The 25,823-nt window shown below is 45.9% G+C and overlaps 1 protein-coding gene across 2 annotated transcripts in view; it reads left to right on the forward strand.

Annotated features, from left to right (window-relative positions):
• The first annotated feature begins 15,334 nt into the window (after positions 1-15,334).
• The window catches only part of bcam (basal cell adhesion molecule (Lutheran blood group)), a 46,316-nt gene continuing 35,827 nt past the window's right edge, over positions 15,335-25,823 (forward strand). Inside the window, exon 1 of one of the 2 annotated variants that reach the window (XM_084027259.1) lies at positions 15,335-15,526. In XM_084027259.1, coding sequence (XP_083883385.1) covers positions 15,463-15,526 — 64 coding nt within the window. In that variant the 5' untranslated portion in view covers positions 15,335-15,462. The remainder of the gene's footprint in view (positions 15,527-25,823) is intronic. The other variant, XM_084027260.1, reaches the window with a different exon arrangement.

Genomic DNA, 25,823 nt, shown 5'->3' on the forward strand with positions numbered 1-25,823 from the left:
CTGGACCAGTGTGACTCCGACTGGCTGTGGAGATAGTTGACACAGTGACAGGCTGAGATAAGAGTGTGTGTGTGTGTGTGTGTGTAGCTCTGTGCTTCATCATTTCTCCATCTCACAGTCTCCCTGTATTGGTTTGTGGGAGGGAGGAGGGATCACCAAAGAAATGCCATGCAGGGGTGTCCAAATCTGCCCATGTATGAACCCGACGGGCACCGGTATCAGAAACCGCTTCTCTTCACCCGCAACCCTGACGAGGTGTTTCCCGTGTTACGCTGTAGAAATGGTGTGTGCATGAGATGATGGTTTAGATCCACTTTACAATGATCGGGAAATCTTGCACTCCGTGGCCTTTTGCGGTGTTTAATGTCATGTTGGATTTACTGTAAACACGAGCACTTGAGTGAAACTGAAGGATATCTCTAAATTGAGATGTATTGTTGCAAGATCATAGAATCTAGTGAAATGTATATGTTGGTTAATCAACACCAAATTGATGAGCGATCACAAAAGATGTCGGTTGTTATTCGCCTTGGCTCAGTTTCTTATTTGTCGTGAAAAAGTCAATTTTGGAGCAGTGAGCTGTCTTTTCATACTTTCACCAGGATATGATTAATACACCAGTAATGACTGACCCAGACAAATTACACTACCCATCTGTTACAAACTTGGCTCAACTTGTAACGAGAGGGCGGTCACGCACAAGTTTAAAACTCTAAATGAATTAAATCAAGGACATAAGACTCAGTGTGCAGATATGGAAGCAGTCAGTGGTCTAATGCATTATTGACAATGTGTCTTGCTGACTTTGATCAGCCTCTGACGGGCCCTCTAGGGCCACCGTGAGGTTGGCATTGTAAATTCTTTTTTGAAATATCTTGACAAAGCTTGGCTTGCTGTGAAATATGGTGTTCACACATTCATGGTCCCCAGGGGATGAGTTGCAATAACTTTGACCCGAGTTGTCATCCAGTGCCCTTAAAATGTCTTTTTGGCAGATACTTTGCATTTCTGAACAAAGAACTGCAAAACTCAAGACAATGGTTAGACTTATTAGCAAATGCATGCTAACATGCTAAACCAACAGGGTCAGAATGGCTAGATATGCAAGATAATATGCATCATCTTTTTGGCCTACTGCATTTGTCATACTATTTATTGGCACATACTACACTTCTTCTGGAATACTAAACAGTATGGGTATTGGAATACTCCAGTTTTAGAGACATGAGAAGCTTTTTGAGACTCCTCACCTTCACATTTCTCTGATTCCTCTCTTTCTTCTTCTCCTCCAATCTAAACGATCCCTCTCACTCTCGCTTCATCGCCGCTCTCATCGCCTTTCTCTTTCATGCCCCCCCCCCACTCTTCCTGCTCCCGTCTTTCCCCCGTTACCTTTTATGCTTTATCCTTTAGTACCTTTACTGCCCTATGCCCCCTCCTCCAGGCTTACCATTCATTATCAGGGCTAAGACCCCTGAGCTCCTTGTATTGCCTTTATCATGCTTTGCCTCCACCCTTTGCTTTCTAGAAATCCCTGCAACCTCTTTAAGGCATAGGAAACATGAAATCCAATGAAGCTGCTTTTTTAAATCTTTTTTATTTTTACATTTTATCAAAGGATGAAGACAAAGCATGAATGCACTTGGAGCAATTAAAGGAAAGTAAGCAAAAACTGAACAGATTTGCCAGTGTCATTAGTAAAATGTGATTAAGGGTCTATGGAGTATTTGGAATTGTACATTAGGGATGTATGACTGCATGTTTAATAGCTAACAGGGAACTCTTTCTTTTTAAGTAAATAACATGAGGCTGATGAAATAGCTGCAAATATTGGAATTAGACTTAAAATATAGCGTTTTGTAGTTTTGACCATATTTCTATGTGTTACTATATCATTGCCTGAGATGTCTGGAGACATGGTCAGTTGATCAGACAGGTCTAAACATGCCAACAAGTACATGTACCGCAGTAGTAATTTACTATTTTGACTTGTACTTGAGCATTTTATATTTATACTGCTCTATATTTCTACAGTTATATTTCAGAGGGAAACGGTTGACTTTATACTGCTTTACATTTACAATGTTGGAGTTAATTGCTTACATGGAAAACATGCAGTTGAGTTTAAACTGCCTAACAGTCATATGACCCCAAGAGAGCTATTCTGCTGCCGACCAGAATGTTTACATCTGAGACTTTTTCTCCATTTTGCTGACGATACTTCTTTGTTTGTTCTGTACACTTTTAAATGCAGGAATTATTATGGTGAAGTATTTTTACCTTGAGCTATTGCTATGGTTACAGAAGCAAATTATTTAGACTACTACCGGTACGTCCACCATTGCAGTCAACAGTTTAACCAGATTAAATAAATCACTTCCGTCACTGTAGATGAAAACCATGTTTGCACATCTATGGCAAATCAATGGGTCAAACATATCAGAAAGTAAATCGTTAAACTCTGATGTGTGAGGAGGAAGTTACCAGTTTGCTTGCCGATCTCTTTTTTTCTTGTGCCAATATTTCCACATTCTGTCTAGGTAGGAGACCTACAGTGGCGTGTGTTTTCCTCTCACTTTCTTTCTTCTGAAAGTCCCTAGATGAAGCCGTAGAGCTGCACAGATTCGGCAGCGAGCCGCCGTGTTGTACAAGATTGGCTGCTGGTCTTCTCATTCGAGACAGGCTCAAGGCTCAGTATTAGGACCGCTTCTGTTCTCACTATACACCAGATCACTAGGTTCTGTTATCACATCGCATGGATTCTCCTACCATTGCTACGCAGATGACACCCAGCTGTTCCTCTCTTTTCCCCCATCCTCTGACACCCACATTGCAACTCGCATCTCGGACTGTCTGGCTGACATCTCTGTCTGGACAACTGCACATCACCTCAAGCTTAACCTGAATAAAACCGAACTCCTCTTCATCCCAGGGAAAGACTGCCCTCGCATGGACCTGTCGGTCACTGTCGAGGGCATCACAGTATTGCCGTCGTCAACTGCGAGGAACCTGGGTGTAATCCTCGATGACCAACTATCCTGCACCCCCAACATCACTGCTGTGGCCCGATCCTGCAGATTTGCCCCATGTGACCCCCCTCCTCCGTGACCTCCACTGGCTCCCTGTTGCAGCACGCATCCAATTCAAGACGATGGCACTGGCCTTCAGGGCCATCAATGGAACGGCACCCATCTACCTTCAAACACTGGTCAAACCTCATGCCCCGAAGCGAGCACTTCGCTCCTCTACTTCAGCTGGCCGGCTGGTACCACCATCGCTGAAATCAAACAAATGTGGCTCAGCAAAGTCCAGACTCTTCTCTGTTCTGGTCCTCAGTGGTGGAACGAACTCCAGACTAATGTCAGGACAGCAGAGTCACTGCCATCTTCAGGAAAAGGCTCAAGACTCACCTGTTCAGACTTCACCTCGACTCTACATAGCATGACCCACTAAGACGTCCAACGTCCTCTTTTTCTCTCCCAACCTGCTACGTCTCCTGTCTATCTCATCTCTTCTCATTTTCCTGTCCACGTTCCTAGACCACTTCTATATGCTCTCTACTTGCTATATCATTTTTATGGTTTTCCTTTCATATACCTGATCTTCCCATCCCCTTGCGGCTGCATGTCTCTGCGTTTTCCTATTCATCCTTTTACGAACTCACTTCAAGCACACAATTATTTAAAGAAATCATGGCCTTGGACTCAGGAAACCTTAGTCCGTCAATGGCCTTTTGTTTTGGTATCTTCCCCTGCCTGAAGAGATAAACTTGCCAATCCCTTCGCCGCTGTCAAAGGGCTACTGTCTTCCTTGCACATAGTTATGAGTGTGTGAGAGAGAGGAGAGAGGAGTAAAGTGTGTGAGAGAAAATCCTAGACAGTGCCTGTGTAAATTTGTGCGTGCAGGAACAGTGTGACGGGAGAGCTGAGGCTGTTAGCAGAAATCTTATTAACTGCTGAGCCGCTTTCAAAGCTTCTTCTTCTCTTTAGCCGGAGTTCTTCTTCAAAACATCTCCTGAGAAACTTTTCCTGCCACGTATAAGTGCCTTTTTTTAAACCAGTGCAAATGCAGATTGTGCACTTCTTGCATAAAAAAACCCCAAACATTATTTTCCAATTTCGCATAATGACACCAGAGACGGTATTTCAGCAGTTGTGCTGGCTTGTGAGCCGTGATTAGGTGCCACTTGGGACCAGTTGGCTTCATGACTTCGGGGTGAGAGAGGGACGGAGACCACAAACGCAGTATTTGACCACCGACGGCCACTGGCAAACACCCACAGGGGACCCATCGACGGAGAGAGCAGGCGACCCGGTCCTGCTGCTGCGGCGGCGGAGAGGTTTCTGGTACAACATTAGGCTAACATTATGCACCAGCCTCCAGGCCTGCTGAATACAGGCAGGCAGCAAATCACAGGGTCATGCCTCTCTGGCTCCTGATAGAGGAATTGTTCTCCTGGTTTCTCTCGGTCTCATTTTCTCTTCTCATTATTTCATTTTTCATTTTCCATTACACAGTTTATTCCCCCCCCTCTCGTCTCTCACGTCTTTCTCCCATCTGGCGGCTCCAGCTGAGGTCAATACCCAGCACTCCGCCGTGGCACCGGGACACAGGAATCTCATGAATAGCAATGTTCGAAGCTGGAGGGACCCCCTTGACATTTGGAAAGTGTGCGTAAAAAAGTAAATTCCAGGATTTGGATTGTAACGTAAAAGAGGATCCATCACCGTTTTAAATGTTCCCAATGGTGTCGTTTTATACAACTTTTCAGCTGCTTTTTACTCTGTTTATCTCTCTGTACAATGGAGCAAGTGTCCTGCAAGCTCCAGTATCATTCAAACCTTGCATGCTTATCCGAAGCGTGGCCAACGGTATTCTTTTAGTAGAGTGTAGAATGTTACACACACACACACACACACACACACTGATAGCTGATCCTATCTTTCAGCCACTGTCTGTCTGCCTTTGCAAAGCTACTGAAGTTCAAGGTCCTTTCATCTCAAAGGCGGACTTTATTCACATGCATCTTGTCTGGTCCATTAGAACGTGTGTTTGTGTGTGTGTGTGTGTGTGTGTGGAAGGTTGTCTTTGAGACAGTCTTGATTTAGTTTTAACAGATTTGCAGCCTTCCAGTGTAGATTATTCCACTTCTTCAGTCTTCTGTATCTTCTAGTTTTGCCCAAAAACTGACTTTTGTTCACTTCACCCCACATTTACTCTCCCTTCCTTCACTTTGTTGCTGCATAGCTCAGCTTCCTACATTTTCCGCTGTTAGCCCCCCATCATACACCCACCCACCCATGTTCTCTCTCTCTGCTCAGCTGGTGGGCCAGGAGGCAGTGCACGCTGTTTGAGGAGCGTAATCTTGCTCTTTCTCCCCTTCCCATTTCCATTTCAATCCTCTGTTCACAGCTGGAACCAAGGCGCTCTGCATGCAGATGAGCCAGAGTTGACTTCTTCCACAGTTCATTCAGATGAGAGATGGGCAGAGGAGAGGGGGAGGAAGAGAGACAGAGAGAGAGGGGGGAGAGAATGTGATGAAGCAAAGCAACAGTTGCTGACGGAGGGAAATCACTCAATCTAACTTCATTGGCATTCAAGCTTACACAAGTGCACAGCGGGAGAGGAAGCGTGTTTGGGCTTCACAGAACAAAAACAAGACAAAACGCAGTCCGCCATTAAATGGCGGGTCGCGGCAATACCAAGGAACATAAAAGGAAACGAGCGCTGCTGCAGCCGAAGTCAGAATAAAAAAGGCAATCCACAGTGTATCCCACACAACACACTTTAAGTAAAACGAACTCTCAGAAATGATCTGCAGTTATTTTGGATTCCTCAAACGTAGATGGACAGTTACTCTGAAGGATTCAGACTGTTTTCTTGCCTAAAATGATTTCATAACTCATGTCATGAGAAGCATGGAGGACAGGTTCAGCGCCGTGTTCTTTGTAATTCAAACAGCTTAGAGGCTTTAACCTTCAACATGATTTCTTTTGAACAGTCGATGATGTACAGGATTACACGAAGTCACTCAGTCCCTCCGTGAGCAACCAGGTCAATAAGCAGCAAAACAAAGATTCACTTTCATACCCTTCCCGTTTGTCTGTTCATCTCTGCCAGCGGTCGAGTGCTTCGTCAGCCTGCCTCATATCCTGATGACGAATCACCACGAGGCCCCGGGGCCCCTTTGTTGATGATATCAGAGTTCTGTTTAGCGGTAGCAGCTGAGTCATGCTGACTGATTAATCTGTGACTACGGAGAATTGTTCTTGGACTTTGGTGCAGTCACATGACCGGCATCATCCCCTTATAATGGATGCAGCTATACGCTCTTGAACATGCAGACTAATTGATGTTTTTGTTGTGCGGGACGGGGCCCCTAATGCACTCTGCCCGAGTGCTGCGTTGCCGAGCCGTTCGGGTTTCAGTAGAAAAAAACATGTACGGGAGAAACCATCTGCTGCCAATTGATTCCAAAAAAAAAAGAAGCTGATGTTGATGTGAGTGGGCGAGCTGGGCAGCAGGAGTCGTTAACTCATCAGGACGCAATGAGGTGCGACAAAATATGTTGACTGCAATATGGCTTTTTAATCTTTAATGCGTCATGGAATTACAACCTTTTTCTCTTAAAATCACAAATGATTTAAAAGCCCCGCCCCTCAGAATGTATTTGAAAGTCCTGCCTCCACTGGCTCTACCACTGTGCTGTGATTAACAGGCTTTGGCTACCAGAGTGGCTCTCATTGGACGCCCACAACGGAGCGGCATTAAATCTCGTCATGTCAGACAAACTGCTCGGCCGCCCGGAGGGGGGGTCCACTGCTTTGTAAGCACTCACTTATTCAAGTCTTCTCCGTCAGCTGTTCGCCTTCCTCTTGAACTCTTCATCTCGTTGCTCGGGTTGATTCCATCAAACACATCAGTCTCTCACTCCATCTTTTTACTGTACTCACATTAGCTCCCTCCACCCGTTTAAAACTCAGGAGTGACCCACATCTTTCTGGTTCAGTGACTCTCCCCACACATTTGACTGTCTGCTGTCTTTTTTTTTGCCCTCTACATTCCTCATTTTCACTCTTGAAGCCCCCCGTGGAGTCGCAGGAGTCTGTATCGATGGCAACACTCGGTGAGCGTGTGTCACGGTTCCTCAGCCGCCACTGCACAATCATTGTGGCCGTAATGCCATAATTACCCCCCTTATTATGGATAAGAGAGGTAGTTTCAAAGGGAGGGGGGGGCGGGGGAGTGGATGTGAGGAGAGAGGGATGAGGAGTGATGATCAGTTGGACGGGGAGACGACGGAGGGACAAGATTATTGGAGTTTGACAGCGGTGAAAAGAACAAAAGACGGTTGCCGATTGAGTAGATCAATGGGGTCGCCGTCTTGTTTGTGGGTGTGGGAGAGAGACCGTCTGGGACTCTGGGTCCCAGGAGACGGCCTCCTCTTGGCATCAGGAGAGACGTTAATGGCTCAGGCTTCATCGGACACTCACAGATGGGTCCCTCACTTGGGTAACAGCACACACAAACGGACAAACAGGTGGGAAAATCAGATTTTAAATCATGGAGACGAATGTAGCCGGAGCTCGAACACTTGATTGAAAGGATTAACAATCACCTACAGTATAATCCACTCATTGAAATGGAATAACGGATAAATTAAGAAACCCTTTCTCCATTCAGTATTTCAGAATCCATATTTTACGAAGAGCACACAATGGGGGAAATATAATTTCTGTTAACATCAATTGGAGCCATTATAATGTGATGCACAATACTGCCAGAGCATGTCATCTCTAATGCTGAACCTCATCTTTGATTGACGCTCCTCTGCGTTCTGATTAGGCAGAATTCGTACAAAGTGTTTGACCGGTTAGCGGTTACGTAAACGTGTGCACATATCAGAGTGTATAGTATCAGGTTGGACGATTGCTTGAGGTCACGTCAGGAAAAACCCACCCGGATAGCATGAACATGCAAATGAGGCTGTGCTCACACATAACCGCACCATTTAAGTTTGACAGAGGAGGTAACACTTTCACATTCCTTCTTCAACCCCCAGGGCCGACACAGAGAAAATGCAATTGCCTGCAATTCATTCCGAGGTTGAAGGATGATTAATATTCTATAAAATTATTTATGTATTCGTATTCAAAGCCTGCAGGTTTGAACGAGGAGATGAAGCCAATGTTGAGTCGGTGTAGGCGCGATAAAGTCCACGCAGCCCAGCGGGCACAGTGTGTGTGTGTGTGTGTAAGCAACAGAAAGTGAAGCGCAGAAACGTTGGAGACTTAAAGCTAAGAGCTGATTCCTAATTAATTTTGCTCCTGAAAGCTACATTTACATGCATTTCAGAAAGACGACTGAAGAAAAGCCAACTGTGGTTCAGGAGCTTAAAAAGAGGAAGCTGCATGAAAAATAGAATAGAAATAGAATCGTTTTGTTTTGAAAGAGTCATATTTATATGGTCTGGAAACTCATTAAACTGTAGTTTAACCTTTTACTTTACAGCCCCACTTCATTTTTTCAAGTAGATAAGCTGCCATTTGTAATTCCATAGCAGATTGTAACTGTAAAAACGCATTAAGGACAATGAAAAATGAATTAAGTAATAAGATCAGGTTTAATTTCTACACTCTACATGGCATGAAATTAAATGGTAATAAACCAGGGTGGAGGATTCAATTTAAAATAGCCACTTGCTTTAAAAAATGATGCTTTTAATAGTCTGCCTCTCGATCTTCTCTTTTAAATGGTTTTAAAGGGAAGTCGTCCCTTAAATTGGGTTCACACTGTGTTTGTCCAGTATTTTTTTTTGACAGCATAGATTTAGTGTTAACATTTGTAGTTAACTGTTTCCTATAATGTCTATTTATGCCAGGAGACAACAGAGATAAAGTAACTGTAATGTCAACTCCATTAGCATGCGAGTTACCTATGACTAATTATTCAAAGTAGTTCAGCCAAGTCGACAGGGAAAAAATGTTGGCATTGTACAAACACAGGACTTTCACCCAAGAGACCTATGTTTGTCCCAAAGCTAAACATTTACACTTGTTATGTCACCTTAAATAAGGAAGTCGGCTAGCAGAGGTTGTTATTTATTTCTGCTACATTTGCAACGTTATAATTTCAACACAATAATGTTTTATCTAAACCTAACCAAGCGTTTCACTGCCTTATTGTCCGTTTATGAAGCGCGATAGGAGGTTGATATTAAATGTATATTATTTATTATATTTTAGCACTTAAAATAGTCATTTGTAGAAATAAAACAGGTGATTTTCATGTGGATTAGAGTGGTTTTCTTCACGGGCCTCCTAGCACAAATAATTCAGAAGAAATGTGAACAGAACAAATAGAATTTATAAAACACATTATTTGTGCTGCGCTGAAAATGATCAGCTCCTATGAGACTACATGATTTTTATTGGAACCCGAGTCTTACAGCTGTGAATCAGCGTCCCCGTATCCCAGTCTAATCATTGCTTTTTGTCGTCACGTTGCGAAGCGGTTTCATTATTCATTGTCTGGAGCAGCTCTAGGATTCGAGTGTGGATTACATTATTATCACCACAACCCGCCTCTCTCTCCTTGTCGGTATAAGAAGAGACTCAAATCCACTAATTAAAACTGACATGTTGCTGGGATTTCCCCCTTTTAAACACCATGAAAACTAAAGTGGATAACTGACGGTAGTTCCCCTGTTGAATGTGACCTAGTTCCTGTTGACCACTCACATGACCTCTATGATGCAGTGACCCTCTCCATAGGAGCAGAGGCGGAGTATGTGACTCCGTATTGTTCGGCAGCATTTCCTGTAGCTCGGCCCCGGCGATGGCGAGTGTTACAGGATTTCCCTCCCACCGGGTTGCTGGGAGAGTGGGTGGTATTGTGCCTGGCACCCCGTCAGGCTCCTGTGATAGACACGAGCGCACATTAAAAGATTATGGTCCCAGTGAAGCTCTTCAGGGAACATCAACACAGAGCGGCAGCTCATTTGATCCTGTTGTAACCAACGCGACAGACGCACACTAGCCCCACAGAGCACGACGCTTTGGAGCAGCGGTTGTCGCCGTTGCCAAGCGAAGTGATGGAAATCGATTTTTCCATCTGAGGCGGAAGGTGAACCCAATGGGACGGACGACAGATAGCGATGCTGGGATGAATCACGATGATTAGTTGATTTGAGGCAACTCCACGGATCGCCGTAGCCAGTTGGCAGCTAACGTAAAGCTATCCTCGGTGGGTGGGTGGGTGGGGTGCTGCATCACGGCAGATCCTGCACCGTGACTCACTCTGCGCTATGTATCAATGCCTGGAAAACAGCTGTGTGATCGTCTGTACGTCAGCCAAGAGGAAAGAGGCCAGGAGAGAGGAGAGCCTGGAGGGGAGCGGGGTAATAAAGATATATATATATATATATATATATTATAAAGAGATCAGAGTGGACAGAGATGGAGGGCACATGGACTCAAAAAGAGTGAAACAAAGGGATAGATCAAAGAATCGCGGAGGGGGGGGGGGGGGGCTTCGGAACTTTGATTCATTCTTGCGTCCAGACATCAGAATTCATGCGAGATTACAGCCAACCTTCCCTTTCTATCTCCCCCACTCTTTTATTTTTCCTCCCCCCCTCCATGCCTTCTACTTTGCTGTTATTCCCCGAGGCAACGTGTTACCCATCCTCTGACTTTGGAATTAAAAGTTCTCCCCTCCTCCACTTCTAATCTGTTCTCTTCATTATTCTTTCATTACACATCTCCGTTCCCTTTGTAGTGCTCCCGTGTCTCCGTTCCTCTTTATCCCCCTCGCTTTAGGCTGACGTGTCAAATATTCTCCGTGACAGGTAGCCTCATTTTTGACATGGAGAGGGGGCTGTTAAATCACAAAACAAGGGACTATAAAGTGGGCTGTCTGATTTAGATATTTTTTTGCGAGGTGTGACAGTTTGCCTACAAGGACTTTCAACACGTGTCGTATAACTGCGTGATTTCATTTCCATTGAAGTCTAAACACGCTGACAGGTTTCAGTGCCAGCAGGTTTTTGCTTACATGACCTTAAATATAAATTTTGCAATTTTGGATTTGTTTGATATTCCATGGAAAATAAAGATGTCTGTCTTTCAGTCTGTTGGCCATGACTTTGGTTTTTGTTCACCTGAATGGATTTCTGTTAAGTGTCTCAACAGCTTTTACACTGATTGCTATGGAATGTGGTACAGACCGTAATGTCCTCCTGGGAAGGAATTTGAACTTTTGTAATGACGCTAGGGTCGGTCGAGCTGCATTGTGGGTAATGCAGGTGACAGGCTTTGGCACAGGTTGTGCTGCACTGATTTAGATGCTTTGAATTTGACATTGTAACCAGCCTTAGCTGTATTTTGTGTTTCACAAAATAGCTATTATTATTATGATTATGAATACTAGCTACACTACCACGGTGAACACCTGGCTGAAAGGAGTTGTAATCTTCCTTTTGCTTCTGAAACAGTGAGGCTAAGTTTTCCTAGTTGACTCTTGAAGTATCAGACGCATCGAAGGACGTTTGGTTGGTTTTGAAGTGTGATCTTGTTAGTCTGAACTGCCAGATGGTTTCTTTACTCAGAACCTTTTGAGAAGTTATTGAAAACTGCTGGATACTCGTGTTGATGGCACCTGCCAAGGTTGTGCATTTGCAGCTCTCCTGTTGTGAATTCAAAGAATCTCTGGCTGAGATTGCTGCCGAGGATCGGGCAATGTTTTGTGCTTCTCTGGTATTTGCTGCAGCTCTGATGATTTGTATCAGAAAGTGAGTGTGTGGTTTCTGGCCTGAAGTGAAGTGCCTGTATTGAGCGGAAGCTCCCCCAAAGGCTCATGGTACTCTGCTGGAAAATGGTGGACTGGCCTCTTTAGGTGCTGTCCGAAGTGAAGACTCTAACCAATTGAAGAGGTTCAGTCGTAGGAGTGATGCTCTGTTGTGTTTAAAGGACCGTCAGAGGAGGATTCCCTCTGGGTGGTCTGTTTGGGTGGAGAACCCAGAACACACCGGAGGAATTACACTCCACCTGTCCTTGGAATATACCAAGGTCCTTGGAATATACCAAGGTCCTTGTGGGGAGCTGGAGGACATGGCTTTGGGCACGGACATGTGGGCTAAGTTGGACTGCTCAAATTTCCACCTGGACACTAATGAGCTGCATAAAAAGGGTTGATGAATGAGGGGTTCAAACTCTTTCATCAACTCCTGTTGGCAATATTTAGAGGCAGACGGCTAAGGTCTTGTGCTTCTAAAAGACAGGGAGGTGAACAACGGTCATGAAGAAAGTTTGAAAGCTTGTTGGAGGTAATATGCACAAGAGTCTGTGATAATGCATTTGGATTTAGTGAGATTGTGTTGGATGGACCTCGGACCGTCCAGTGAGCTCTGGGGGAAGCTTCTCCATCAGTTAAAAGCATCGATCTGGTGCACTTTGAGAGAACAATTAGAGTCTACAATGTCGTACACTTGTAGTTGTGTCATGTAACTTAGTACTTTTAGGCCACATACTGAAGTACAATTTTGAGTTTTTTCTATCTTGTATTCCCATTTTTATGTAACATTATACTAAATATTGTACTTAACTACATCCATCCATCCATTGTCTACCGCCTATCCTGTATTCAGGGTCACGGGGGGGCTGGAGGCAGGGTACACCCTGGACAGGACGCCAGTCTATCACAGGGCTGACATGTAGAGACAGACAACCACCCACGGGCAACTTAGAGTCACCAATGAACCTATCCCCATCCGGAGAAGCCGGAGAACCCGGAGAGAACCCACGCTGACACGGAACATGCAAACTCCACACAGAAGGAACCCGAGGCTGACCCGGGAATCGAACCCGGGACCCTCTTGCTGTGAGGCGAGAGTGCTACCCACTACACCACCGTGCAGCCCTACTTAACTACATGTATTTGACAATGGTAACCAGGCTACAAACTACTTCTCAGATTCAGATCAATACAAATATAAATCAACTAATAAACGGATGCATTGTAAGCAGTATATATGTATTAAGTACAGTAGTTAGCTCCACCTCTACCAGCTGCAACATTAAAGTAGAGAACACATTTATGCATCAGTAATTATAATCCAATGATATAGGCTATCATTCTGAAATAGGACATTCTGCATAATATTTATGTAACTTAAATTTTGAAGACACTTGTTTGGAGACGCAGGCGGGAGCAACACACAACACATTTTAGCCACCTAAAGGAGATTTCCACCTTAAAACACAAATGTCCCGTTAAGTGTATAAACAACAACGGGTCTGTGTTTAAAGATGGGTCGAGTGGGTTTTGGATATTGCTGCAGATTTTGAGTTTAGGTCAGGAAATGGCTCCAAGCATCTTCACTCTTTCTTCCTCTTTATTCTGCACCCCCTTCCTTCCCCTGTTCCCCTACTAAATTAATCCTAATCTCTCTCTAGATTCCCTTAAATGCTCCTTTCCTGTAGCTCCTCCTGTCCTCTGCTGCGTTCTTTTTGTCCTCTTCCGTCCTCCTTCTCCTCATCTCCCCCTGCAGCTCCATTAGGTAATGAGCCCACACAGTAAATTACAGCTACTGTTACTGTATGTATGACTAAAAGGCCTTACGTAAGAATGCCGCACGCTTGGCTAAATCAGCATTAGCCACAGCTATGCGGCATGACACAAGTCTGGTGGGAGGGTTACGCAGCGCTAAGTCCTTCACCACAGGACGGGAGCCTTGTAGCGGATCACCTCTTTACAGCATGGAGAGATGATTATGACTGGGTCGATATCAGAGATGAGTAGCTGGAGGTTTTTTTCCTCTCCTGCTGTCATTGCCAGGAATAGACAGAGAGAGATTCAGAGAAGGAAACAGTGTGAGGGTAAAGTAGCTGCCTGTGTCCCATAAAACACTCTAAAACAGATGCAAACTCCTGCCAGTGTCGTCTTCTAGAACAACTGTCTCTATGTGTGTGTGTGTGTGTGTGTGTGTGTGTGTGTGTGTGTGTGTGTGTGTGTGTGTGTGTGTGTGGTGCAAAGTATCGCCTCACAATCTTCGAAACGAGGGGCTGAGAAAATATTAACCAGCTGTTTTTGCACCAACTATGTTTGGAATGTGCGTCTTTGAATGCAACTGCTCTGCAAGGGACTATTATTACCTGCAGGGTGTGCCGATCACTGAGTGCCGCTCCGCAGTCAGCCGGTCTCCCAGAAAGAAACTACCAAGAGATGGATGTTTGTATTGTGCACTTAGATGGGCAGTGATTCCATTAAGCCATCTTCTAGGAAGGTTGACTTCTATTTATTGGTTCCAACTGCTACTTTATGCTGATTTGGCCCTAATTCTACTTCATAAATCACACAATAGCGCTCCGAGCACTCCGAGTGGTATCTCAGTGTTGTGAATGAGCCACTTTAGCCCCTCATGAAGCGTGTAGATCTGAACCGTGCCGTACCCTGTAAATACCCAAACAGATTCTAAAGGGATTACATGTCTCGGAATGAATGGTATGTCGGTCAACGCGAGACAGTTCGGACCCTCTCCCGAGAAGCCGCCTCCAGTTGTTTTGAAAATTAAAGCCGTCATTTGTGACAAATGCAATATGTAAGGCCTCACCAGGGCAGAAAATTTGTCTGTGGAGAAAAGTAGCTTAATGAGGGGGCGGTTTTTAGATTTTTTTATTTTCCCAACCAGCCAATTAGTTTGCTGTGTGGGATCGATGATGATTGGTATCCTGCAAGATTAGTTGACTGGCCTTGAGCTACTTTTCCACATCTACAATTGCAGCATTTCCGCACTTAATCAATAATAATTATCCTATTTTACTATTGTAGATGGGTTTTTTTTCCAATGCCATGCCATTGCCTCACATCATTTCCAAGCAAATGCAATAAATTAAATTTCAAAGCTAAAATTGTACTTAGGCTGACATCACTAAACAAGTCTGAGAATAACTTATAATTTAATATCGGGACGTTTCATGCTCTTCAAATTCTAGAGTGAAGTTTCACCCTGATAATAAATAAGAAACGTTAGTTATTTTGTATGAAGGGTGTTTGGGTGTTGCAATGAGAGAGCCTCATGATAAAATCACTTTTAACTTGCTTGAAAGAAATCCTTCAGGCCCCAGTGGACCTACGTGATTAGTCAAGCAGGTCCTTTCACTGCAAGGGGGGGGCATTGGAGGGAGGAGGGGAAGGGGGGGTCACCTTTTGTGCAAATATATCAACCAAGAAGACTGCCAGCAGCATCAGATTTCTGTGTGTGAGAGAGAGAGGCACTCCTTCAGCAGAGAGAGAGAGAGAGAGAGAGAGAGAGAGAGAGAGAGAGAGAGGGGGGAGAGAGAGAGAGAGAAGTCCAGGAAGCTTTTTGCATTGAAAGAAGAAAGAAGAGTCGCTGCTGCCACATTTCCACTCTCCACAAAAACAAAGTGAATACTTGGAAGAAGAAAAGTTCCGAACGCGGCCATGGAGGGGACGACATTCACACGCACGGCGCTCTTGTGCACCTTGCTGCTTTGGGCATTTCAAGGTAATTCTGTCTCCTACTTTCCGCTCGATGGTTTTAAAGGTTTTGTTGTTTTGCTTTTCATTGTAGCCCGTGTTTGTGTGTAACTTTATAACGGGCTGCGTCGTCCTTCATGGCTCCAGTACTTAACCTGGTTTTAACAGGACGGACCTGTCTGTGCTCCGTGCCGCAGTCAGCAGCGGCTCATTAACGAGCCTTATTTCTGCTTTAGATGTGTTGCTCTACGGTGTTCGAGTCTGAGCGACCTGTTACCGGATAAACAGGACACGCACGTATCCGCAGGTGGAGGTCCGAAACCGACATTCTAGCCGGTTCTGCTCCAACAGTAGTCCAACTGGTAAAACAGCAGCCGACGGGCTACAGTTTATCTGCACCGATGAGGCGTTCAAGGGTTAATAGCAGCTCTTTGGAGTTGTGCGGCAAAGTCTCAGATCCGCACTTGAGTGCACTTTAAAAGGCGCGCACCGTTATCTCCCTGCGGACCCGTCCAACGACACCAAACAGGAGCCTGCGCGATAAAACGCCAGGGAACTGTCGAGGTAAAACACAAAATCAGAATAAAGCATTTCGTCATGTGCATCTCTAACGATAAACCTACAAAATAAACTTCCAAACATGTTGTTTTGTTTGGACGTTACACATTTTATTTTTAGAAGCTTTTATTTTGAAGAGCCTCATCCACGCTGCTATGTCTGGCTGCGGGTGCACTTTCCAGCGCTTTGATGTCTGATCTGCGGGATTTGCGTCTCCTTTGCTGGCAGCGCGCCTCACCCTCAGCACCCCTGGGTGCTGCCAGGGAGACTAAGCCAATTTAAATTCAACTTGACTTTGGCCTTATATGATCTTTACGAGGGAAACAGTTTTTATTACTGACCAAAGCCAAGTATAGACCCTGTTATCCATCAAGGAGGTGCTGTGTTGCTGTAGGCTGCACGTTTATTATTGACCTCGTTATACATTTATCACGGGGATTCATCTGCTATGCTCTCTGTCATATCTATATATGTGTGTGTGTGTATGCATGTCTATATGTGTACATATATATATATATACATATATGTGTGTGTGTGCAGTTGGAGAGAGATCACTGGAGATAAATCTCATGTGTTTGACTTGAAAATGTACGTTTCAGCCTTCAGCTGCTCCCATATGACTGCAGATTTGCTTTGTGGGCATTTCGTTGAAGTTCTTTTAATTTGTTGCCTGTGCGGCAGTCTGCCTGTTTGAAGCAGGATGAGCTATAAAGGGCGGGGCTGAGGGTGCGGAGCCGCCACCCCCCCCACCCCACCGCCATCGCTCTATGTTCTCCTTTCTCTCTCTCACTGTACTGACTGCATCTTTGAATAATTCTCATCGTCTCACTTCAGTGTGTCACAAATTCTTGCAATTTTTATGCGACACCAAGTCCATCCCCGAGTCTACCTGCTCTAGCGTTCTGTTTTTCACTCCCCACATCTCCTTTCCAGTATGCCTGCCTCCTCTCTGGCCTCAGAGACGGTTGTTTGTCTGTCTGTCCTACATGGAGCCTTTTAACAGGTGCCCTGTAATTGATGGAGGCAGCGTAGATCAAACCCCTCTCCGTACAGCTGCGGTGCATTGATTTAAAGGCTCGGCTCCAGGTGCCGAGTTCCCCCCCCTGCATCCCCCGATAGTGCTCAGAAGTCTGAGGGGAAGGAAAGTCATTATTTCACTTTGGTGCTGCAAATGTTGATTTCCTTTAAAGAAAAAGTTTGCTTACTGAAGTCTCCGTCCCTCCCTCTCTCTCGTCCTCCCCCTCGCATAGTTTTGTCTAATAATAGCAGCTCTTGTTGGGTCTCGCTGGGATTCTGTCACACAGACCCACATTCTCACAATTACTGGTCACATGCACTGGTGACCTCCAACTATGTCCAGTTCTGGGCGTAGGAGTGCACTAAATGGAGCCACGGGACACGTAGCACCCGTGCTATCTGCTGTGTGACGACATATAGCATGCAGGCCTGTATTTATGTGTTTAGTTGTGACATGTATACTCGCTGCATGACAGCCCGCGGCGCCCCAAAAGTGCTCGGCGTGCCTGGGCCCGGGACCGCCGCTGACCCTTTGACCCCCGCTCACCTAGACATGTTGGAAAAATGGCTCCTCTTCTATACACTCCTGAGATGCCAATCAGCCTTTTCAGCATCAACACCTGAAACATGCTGATGTATGACTTTATTTTTAGCATCTTTAAGTTTGCGATGTCGCTCAGATTACGGACACTATTTCCTAAGCAGTTGTAAAAGAATATACATTACAACCCTCATGAGGCAGTCTTCACACTGGCGCTGCTTTACGTCCTCCCTTCATTTAAAATGTGCCCTTTTTTGTAGTGGATAAAAAGAACAACGTGACATTAAAGGAGAGTCAATGGTCAGATGGGTTTGAGTTAAACTGTAGAGACTCCAAAGTGGTCTGGGACCAGTGGAAAGAATCGCAGTGACAAGCATCGGCTGAGTTCAAGGTGTTTAAGTCCAACAAGTCTTTGTCTATCGCCACCTTAATTCCCACAGTCATTTCCTCACTTTTAATTTCTGTATCCCCCCCTCCGCCAGCGCCGCATCAAAAGTGCACCCCCTGGGGATGTGTAATTATTATGGTATTAAGCCAGAAAAAGAGCCATATAGCCACGAGGAGATAAAAGCCAGGGGACCTTTTTTTTTACACACAACTGTCCCAAGGGCACTTGGTTTCAGTCTTTTTGCAAGCATATACATGTTTGCATTCAAAATAATAGCAGGCGTGCAAATATACGGTCATGAGCAGGTGGGGTGCACTCGCACAACCACAAATTAACACACGTGCACACACACGGAACCACACACACATAGTCCCTAACAGGGTTCTGGTGTTACGCAACACTGAAGCTTAGCTTGTGTAGCCGTGAGTGACAGATTGATAGTGGTTTCTTTGGTAGAGCAAGTTCATGTGTGCCCCCCCCCCCCCTGTGGGGGAGTGGGCCTTGGAATGGTAGGGCTGTAATTATTGGGGTGATTCATTCACCCTCCGTGTGCTCCAATGTGTTTGACAGTGATGGAGCTCTGAGGTGGAATGAGTGGCATTCCTCCAGACACGTTGGAGCTCGCACCGTAATGTGTGCGTTTGTTTGTCATCACTTCAAATTCTATGGACGAGGTCTTCCTTTCTCGCTGTAACCCCCCCCCCCCCCCACCACCACCACCACCACCAACACCACCACAAGTCGCAGGCAGTAATCCACGTACAAACAAGTGGCCACAATGCGGCATACATCTCACCATCTGGAGGCAGTGTTATAGGTCTGTTCACAGCTGGGGTGCATTCTTGTGGGTTTCACTAGGCCCAACAACCAGGTGGGGGGGGGGGGGGGGGTGACACCACTTAAACATTAGCCGGTTAAAAACGAAATGCTGTGTTGTGGTTGGCGTGTGTTTCGGAAGTCCATTTCGTATCCATTGAGCTCCGAGGAGGGGGATCTCAGCCAGACACCCACCGTGTTTATCATTTGCAGTGAACGACACATTAAAGCCGATGGTGTGATGGCACGATGTTGGCTAGTGAGCATGGCAATCGGCAACCGGGGCAATCAGCAGATGGGTATTGCGTGCAAATGTGCTGGTTTGAAGTCAGTTAGCGAGAGCGATGCGGATCATAGCCGACCCTGTGGAGCTTATCCTCCCGCTTTTTCATCTTCCTCTCCCCCGCGATAGCTTCAAAAAGCTGCAGCCAAAGCTGCTCATACATAAACAAAAGGTGTATTTCACCAGATTAGCTTTGTTCGACTTCCCATCTTTGTGTGCCTGCCCGTCTCTCTGCCCAGCTCTGTCTCACCCTTCCCTCTTTGTTTTTTGTTCTTTACAATGAAGGTTGTTTTTTTTTTACCACGTCCAGCTGTGTGTTTGCTCGCTGTGATTTACCATGTTGTCTTTGCCCGACTTGACCACTGTGCTTTAGTGCTTCACAGTTAATAACCCTGCGTAGCATCAGGAAGCTTGCCCGCTGGGTTTTTAGTGGGAGACGGACTCTGTTTGCTTTTACGTCCCTCCCCCGGAGACGCTCCCTCAGCAGATTTATGGCCACTATTGATGATTTTTAAATAAGAATGACCATCCTCCCCCACATTTCTCGCTTTCCAGAGAGAACACATTCCAGCACGGTATCTGCCACCGTCTGTTTGAGTCTCGATTTTTAAGTTTCATTTTGACATGAATATCAAGAAGAGGGGGGGGGGGGGGGGGGGCAGCTGTCTTGAAGTTGTTTTGGTTTCATCTGTTGCTCTGAGGATGCCGTCTTGTCATTAGTGCAAGTCGTAGGGAGGGAAGGAAGGAAGCAGGGAGGAAGGGGCAGACGATGGGAGATCAAGGGATGGGATGAGAGATGATTACTAGCCCACTGTTGTTGAACCACCGTGCAGTCTTTTTTTGTTGTTGTCTCCAGGGAGGAAGATGATGATGATGGGTAATTTAAAATGCAGCCTTGAGAAGAGGCTACATGTCTCTGTATGGGTGTCCTTGTCTGTGTGTGTGATGGTGGCGGTGATGGGGGAGGAAATTCAGGGTTGAAGCGAAATTGAAAATTCACAAAGCTCTTTTGCAGAGACTAGGTTAAGTGCTGCCAATCCATTTAGCCCGAGAGTGCTGTAGCAAGATGCGTATAAGAGCCGCTATTTCTCAGAGCGTTGTATGAATAGACAACAGGGGTTGGCTGGAGCTTTTCGAACCTCTCGTTGTACAGATCTGTATCCTAAAATGGCGAGGAAATACGACGGCCTCCATGTTTTGTCTCTGGCGTGGACATTTTTTTTCATTTTATAGTCCACTCCTCTCTCGTCCAGCTGTTCTCATCAATCACATAGTGGATGAAACGAACAAAAGCGACACAGACAGAGATAGCAGCAGTGAGGATCAGACAGGCGGAGTAACGTCGGGATTGAGGGATGCCAATTAGGAATGGGGAATGTCATGGAAAAGCCTGGATCTGTGGCCAAAGAGATCATTTTCCTGGCCAGGAGAAATCCTAACCCCTGCGCCCCTCCAACCCTAAACCCTCCATCTGACTGTTGGCTGGCAGAGGGTCCTCTGGGAGACCCGCAAGCTGTTGCTTTTCAGACATCAACAGTTGCCTCAGCAGCAGTTGTTGAATGCATCCTTCCAAAGACGCCACACACACTCGCACACAAAGACTTGGTTTCCATTACCACTTCAGGTCTTTCCACACACTACTGACTTGGCCGGGTGTGGGGAGAGTAAACCTGCATGTTTGCTAATTGAACCTGCTTGTACTGTACTGTACTGTACTGTACACTTTCCTATGATACTGAGGCATAATTTCAAGCCTGTAGACTCATATTCAAATGCATCTCTGACCCAGTAGGATTTGGCTTCTTAAGGAGTGGTTTCAGAAATATGCAGTGGAGCCTCAAGGGATTCTTTTCCTCCCTTATCGGCATCGCATAATGATAACCAGCAAGATGAGGGTGGACCTAAAGTTCACTCGGCAGCAGAATGTTCTGTGTGTACACATGTGAACATGTGTGTGTGTGTGTGTGCAAGTTCACACACCACTGCCAACAATTGTTGCTCAAAACCACTGCCATTACTCTTCTTTCTATCTCCCTTTTCCATCTGTGAACATTCCTGTGCGCCCCCCTCCCCCCCCCCCAACTTTAATCTAGTTAATGGTTAAGCAGCGGTGGTTAACCTCTCCGGTGAGGCCGGTCACTGTTTGACAATGAGATCTTATTGCTTTAACCGAGCCGTGGGGACCCGGGAGACAGGAGTGGCAACATTAATCCTCCATGCAGGGGAAGGAAGAGGAGGAAGAGGAGGAGGAGGTGGAGGAGGGGAAAGGTGGTACCTCCATATAGTTCTCAGCTTATGTCAGTGTTTTCGGATGTTCGCTATGACTTCATTTTCTGTTTGTGTGAGAATAAAAAAAGGGGGAGTTCCCCACGTTACCTGAGAGCCGGGCCGGAGTGGCATCAATGGACAGATCCAGTGTCAGCTTTCGGGGCTCGCCTACAGACATACCTAGTCTTTGTTTTATGGAGGTTTCGCTTACCTGAGCCCCTCTAAAACAACCACCGCAGCACTAACGTCCCCTTTTCCTCCTCTCTGCCTGTGTGAACTTGACTTTGAAAGAGATGAGTAGAGCAGTAACATTACCATGCTCTGACTGTTAATGTTCTCCCTGAGTCACATCCTGTTCCCAACTTTAGTTTGAGTCTGTAAGTTACATTTCTCCGTGGAAATCGCTCTTTACCACACCCCTGCTATACTCCCTGCTCTGTGGATCGTCTCTTTTTATCAGTGTGTTTTTCCTTCCACTACATCCCTCCTCACTCATCGTCCTCCATCCGTCATCTGCCTCTCGTCCCTGCCAGGGAGACAGAATACATGCATCCTCCTGACCGTGTGTTGTCTAATCATCACAATAGCCTGAGCAGAAGGGGCCACTAGAAGCAGGGTGTCTGAAACCCCTAGCGATGCTGAGGAAGGGAAGATGATTCTCTTTTATTTATGTGTTGTTTTTGACTGACAGTTCAGTTAATGACCATAATCAAGGCAGAGGACTGTTGGTTTCCCAGTGGTGCAACAATATTCACAAAGGAACTTGAGTTTGTAAATACAAGTGTATTTTTCCAGATTTGTTATTGTTGGGTAATTCGACCTTCCGTGTTGTTCATCTGTTGTGTCCATATTCCGGTAATTCAAGGGGGAGTGGAGTTTCGTAGCTTTCATTCTGATTCGGTCTGGCAGGGGGGGGAAAGTACAAGCTTCCTCCCGGTCCATATGAATATTTAATCCAAAATCAATGCCTTTCAATTGGGTTATGACTCCATCAGGCTAAATGATGGACAAACGTGATGGATAGTTATTGTCGGGATAATGTTGGACTTACAGTGTGCCTAACTGATTTAGCCTCTTGTTATTAAGGGATAAAGTCATTATAAACCCAGAGTTTTCTGCCTCGAGAGCATCTTGCATTCTGCTCCAGGCATGTTGCAGCAGCAAGAGTCAATTTAGGTAACAATTATTCGTACTGAATGATCATCAAGCGGGAAGCCTGCTTGAACATACTGTACTAGGGTAGAGAGCCAGCCTTCCCTGGATGCCTGATGGAGGCTGAGAGGTCTTGGACAGGCAGCTTGGAGGACCCCCTTTGATCCCATTCCCCACTCACATCACACACACACACACTCACGCACACACACGCACACTCACACACACACACACACACACACACTCACACACACACACACACACACACACACTCACACACACACACACACTCACACTCACACACACACTTTTAGATTCGTCTCCGTGGAGAATGATGAAAGATGCACCGACTCCACATGTCAATTAGCAATTTGGGGCACTGCTGCACTGTGTGTGTGTGTGAGTGTGCGCCTGTCCATTGAAAGCAGTGTGTGTGGGTGGGGTTGGTTAATGGCATGGGCAGAAAGGACACATGTTCAATAATAAGGCCTGACAAAGGGGGACGGGCAGAGGGAGGGGGAAGAGGGAGGATGATGGAGCACTCACTAGGTCACTGCTTTTCATTATGTCTCGCTTCTACCGATGGCTGGAAATCAATATCATTACATTAATAGGAATATTTTACCACCTTGTAAATACATCACACTATCGTCTTCCAGATGTAAAATAATGAATCACAGATTCCTAAAACCACATTTTTCAAATGACTTTGGTTGTCTGACCAACAGTCCAAAACCATCAAATATGAATTTAACAGGGATGCAAAACATAATGGACCACGAAGGCATCACGTGAGCTAAGAACTTAAATCATTAAAAGATTATCAAAATGATTGACAGTCGATTTATTTGACCCACCACCTGTAACTTGGACCACTTTGTAAAACAACTCAATACAATCCACCGTCCCAATATGACATCATTGAAAATCAATGAATGGAAATGCTGCAGTTTCACTCACTGATGAAGCAGCGCGTCCCGGGCTCAAAGCCTGCACGAGTCCAGCAAGTACACCTGATAGGATCTTTATGGACCCGGCCTCGAGTGTCGGAGGTGGCATGGGGAAGCCAAGTGCATTCCACTCAGCTGTGTTCATCCCTACTCGTCAAAGTGTTTCACTTGGTACACATGCTGCAGCCGTGTGACTCCTCACTGTGGCACTTCTTAAATGTATTAATCACTGAGGTCTCTCTCTCTTTATCTGTCTCTCTGCACCTGCACAAGGCTTCATTGTTAAGACATTCCTGCAGCCTGTTGGAATGCAGGTATTAATGCTGGGCTGATTATCCTCACAGCAGAGAGAGGGAAGGAAGGGAAGGAATGGAGAGGAGGTGGAGAGTGAATGAAAGGGGAGAGCCTGACGAGCTCACGGCGGTACTCGTCCATGTTTAACCCGTGTGTATGATCGTGCACACATGTATGTTTGTATGCATGCATGTGCTCAAGTATGTCATCGTGTGTGTGTCCATTTACATACTTGTGAGAAGGGCAGTCTGGGCTTTTTGAATGTGTGTCTGGAATGCATGCACTATTAACTGGACTAACACTGCAGTGTGTGTATGTGTGTGTGTGTGACAAGTCAGTGAGCTGGCTGTGTGTGTGGGCACCTGTCATTTGAAGCAGTCAGGGCTGTTGGGAGCATGTGAACATTTTACTCCCAAGCCCAACGTGAACAGGAATCCGGACTTAACGGAGGTTATAAATAGGTGTGTGTGTGTGTGTGTGTGTGTGTGTGTGTGTGTGTGCGTGTGCGCGCCACGATTGCAGTACCAGGTGGTGATGGGACAGTGGTGGAGTTGTAGGAGAGCCCACCACTAAACTTGGAGGGGGCCTCACATTCACATGCCAAGAACCACCTCTCGTTATAAGCCCTTATTAGAGGGTCTTTGTGTTAAAATGAGATCTTTAAATTAAAATGATTATATTAATAAAAACACAGGGAGGTGAAGCTTTTATTTCAACAGCTTCACTTTTTTACCTACAGTATATTCTTATGTTTTCCCTCTATTTCCCCTGTTTCCCATGTTAAACTGGTGGTGGTTTCTCTCTGTGTTTGCCTTGTGTGATATTGTGCCTCCGTGGTTGTGGCCCCTGGTTCACCAGCTGGTGGTATTTGATCCAGGCTGTCAGAATTGGAGCCTGCTCTCCTTGGCAAGGAAGTCAGCAAGATGAATCCAGCCAAAAATCTACCATCCATTGCCTACACCCTTTTCTGTAGCCCCTCACCCACACACACACTCCCTACCTCGGCCCCATCTGTTTGTGCGTGTGTGTGTGTGTGTGTGTGTGTGTCCATTTGGCGCTGGTTTTGGGGGCAGTTGGTGTAACGGTTCAGGAGAGCATCAAAGCCCGGCCCACCATCGGCATGAAACAAAGTCAAAGCACGGCATGCGGCAGTGACCCCTCCGCTAATGCTAACTCTGTAGGCAGGTCAATGAGAGATGCTACATGCTAGGTGCAGTTTGAGCAGACGTGGACCTTATAGCTGCATCGGGAACAAGCCAAAGAATAGCATGCTTGTCTTCCCACGGCTGCCCACCTGCTCCCTCGCTTCGGCCACATCCGAAGAACAAGACCTCCCGACCTTCATCTCATGCTTTCTCCTTCCCGCCGCCCACACCGTGCTTCTGTCTTTCTCTGGTTTTGGAGGGTTAGCAGCATTTTTAAGCAGGACAAAGGAAAGAGGAGAGACAGCTGGACGGTCCTGGATTTGAGATTGTGTTGCATGTGTTCACTCTGTGCCTCTTTCTCTCTGTGGCCTCGTTCCTTCCTCTCGCTGTATCATCGCCCTTTTCCTGTCCTTTGACACTTTCACCTTCTCACAGTTCCTCTTTGTGTTTTTTGTTTCCATTCTTCTCACTACTGCTATTACTCCCGCCACTCTTCCCCAATGCTGTCTTTTCATACGCCACATCCCACTGTCTCACTCTGTCTCTCTCTCTCTACTGTTTCCCTTTTTCCTTGTTTGTGTCAGCCCGTGCCTATGTGGTCGGAGCCCCTGCAGTGGATTATCAGTCAGTTGACTCAGAGAGGGCAGCCAAAGCCTCCCGTACAAACACGAGACAATATCCAAAACATGATTGGCTGGTTGGCTCCGGACCGTGGAAACAAGCCTCCATATCAGGCTGAGCCAGGCTCGGTCCACAGGTCTGCTCCATAAAGCATATTAGCCAGTAACACGCTGACGCACTGCGGTGCTTCTGGTGTGTTTACGGCGGCAGCTCATGGTGTAGACGTTCCATCCAAAATGAAAACTATTTATCAGATAAACAGAGAAGCTGGTTGTTTTCACATAATGTTGTT

This window comes from Eutrigla gurnardus, assembly GCF_963514095.1.
Source record: "Eutrigla gurnardus genome assembly, chromosome: 14".
NCBI lineage: Eukaryota > Metazoa > Chordata > Actinopteri > Perciformes > Triglidae > Eutrigla > Eutrigla gurnardus.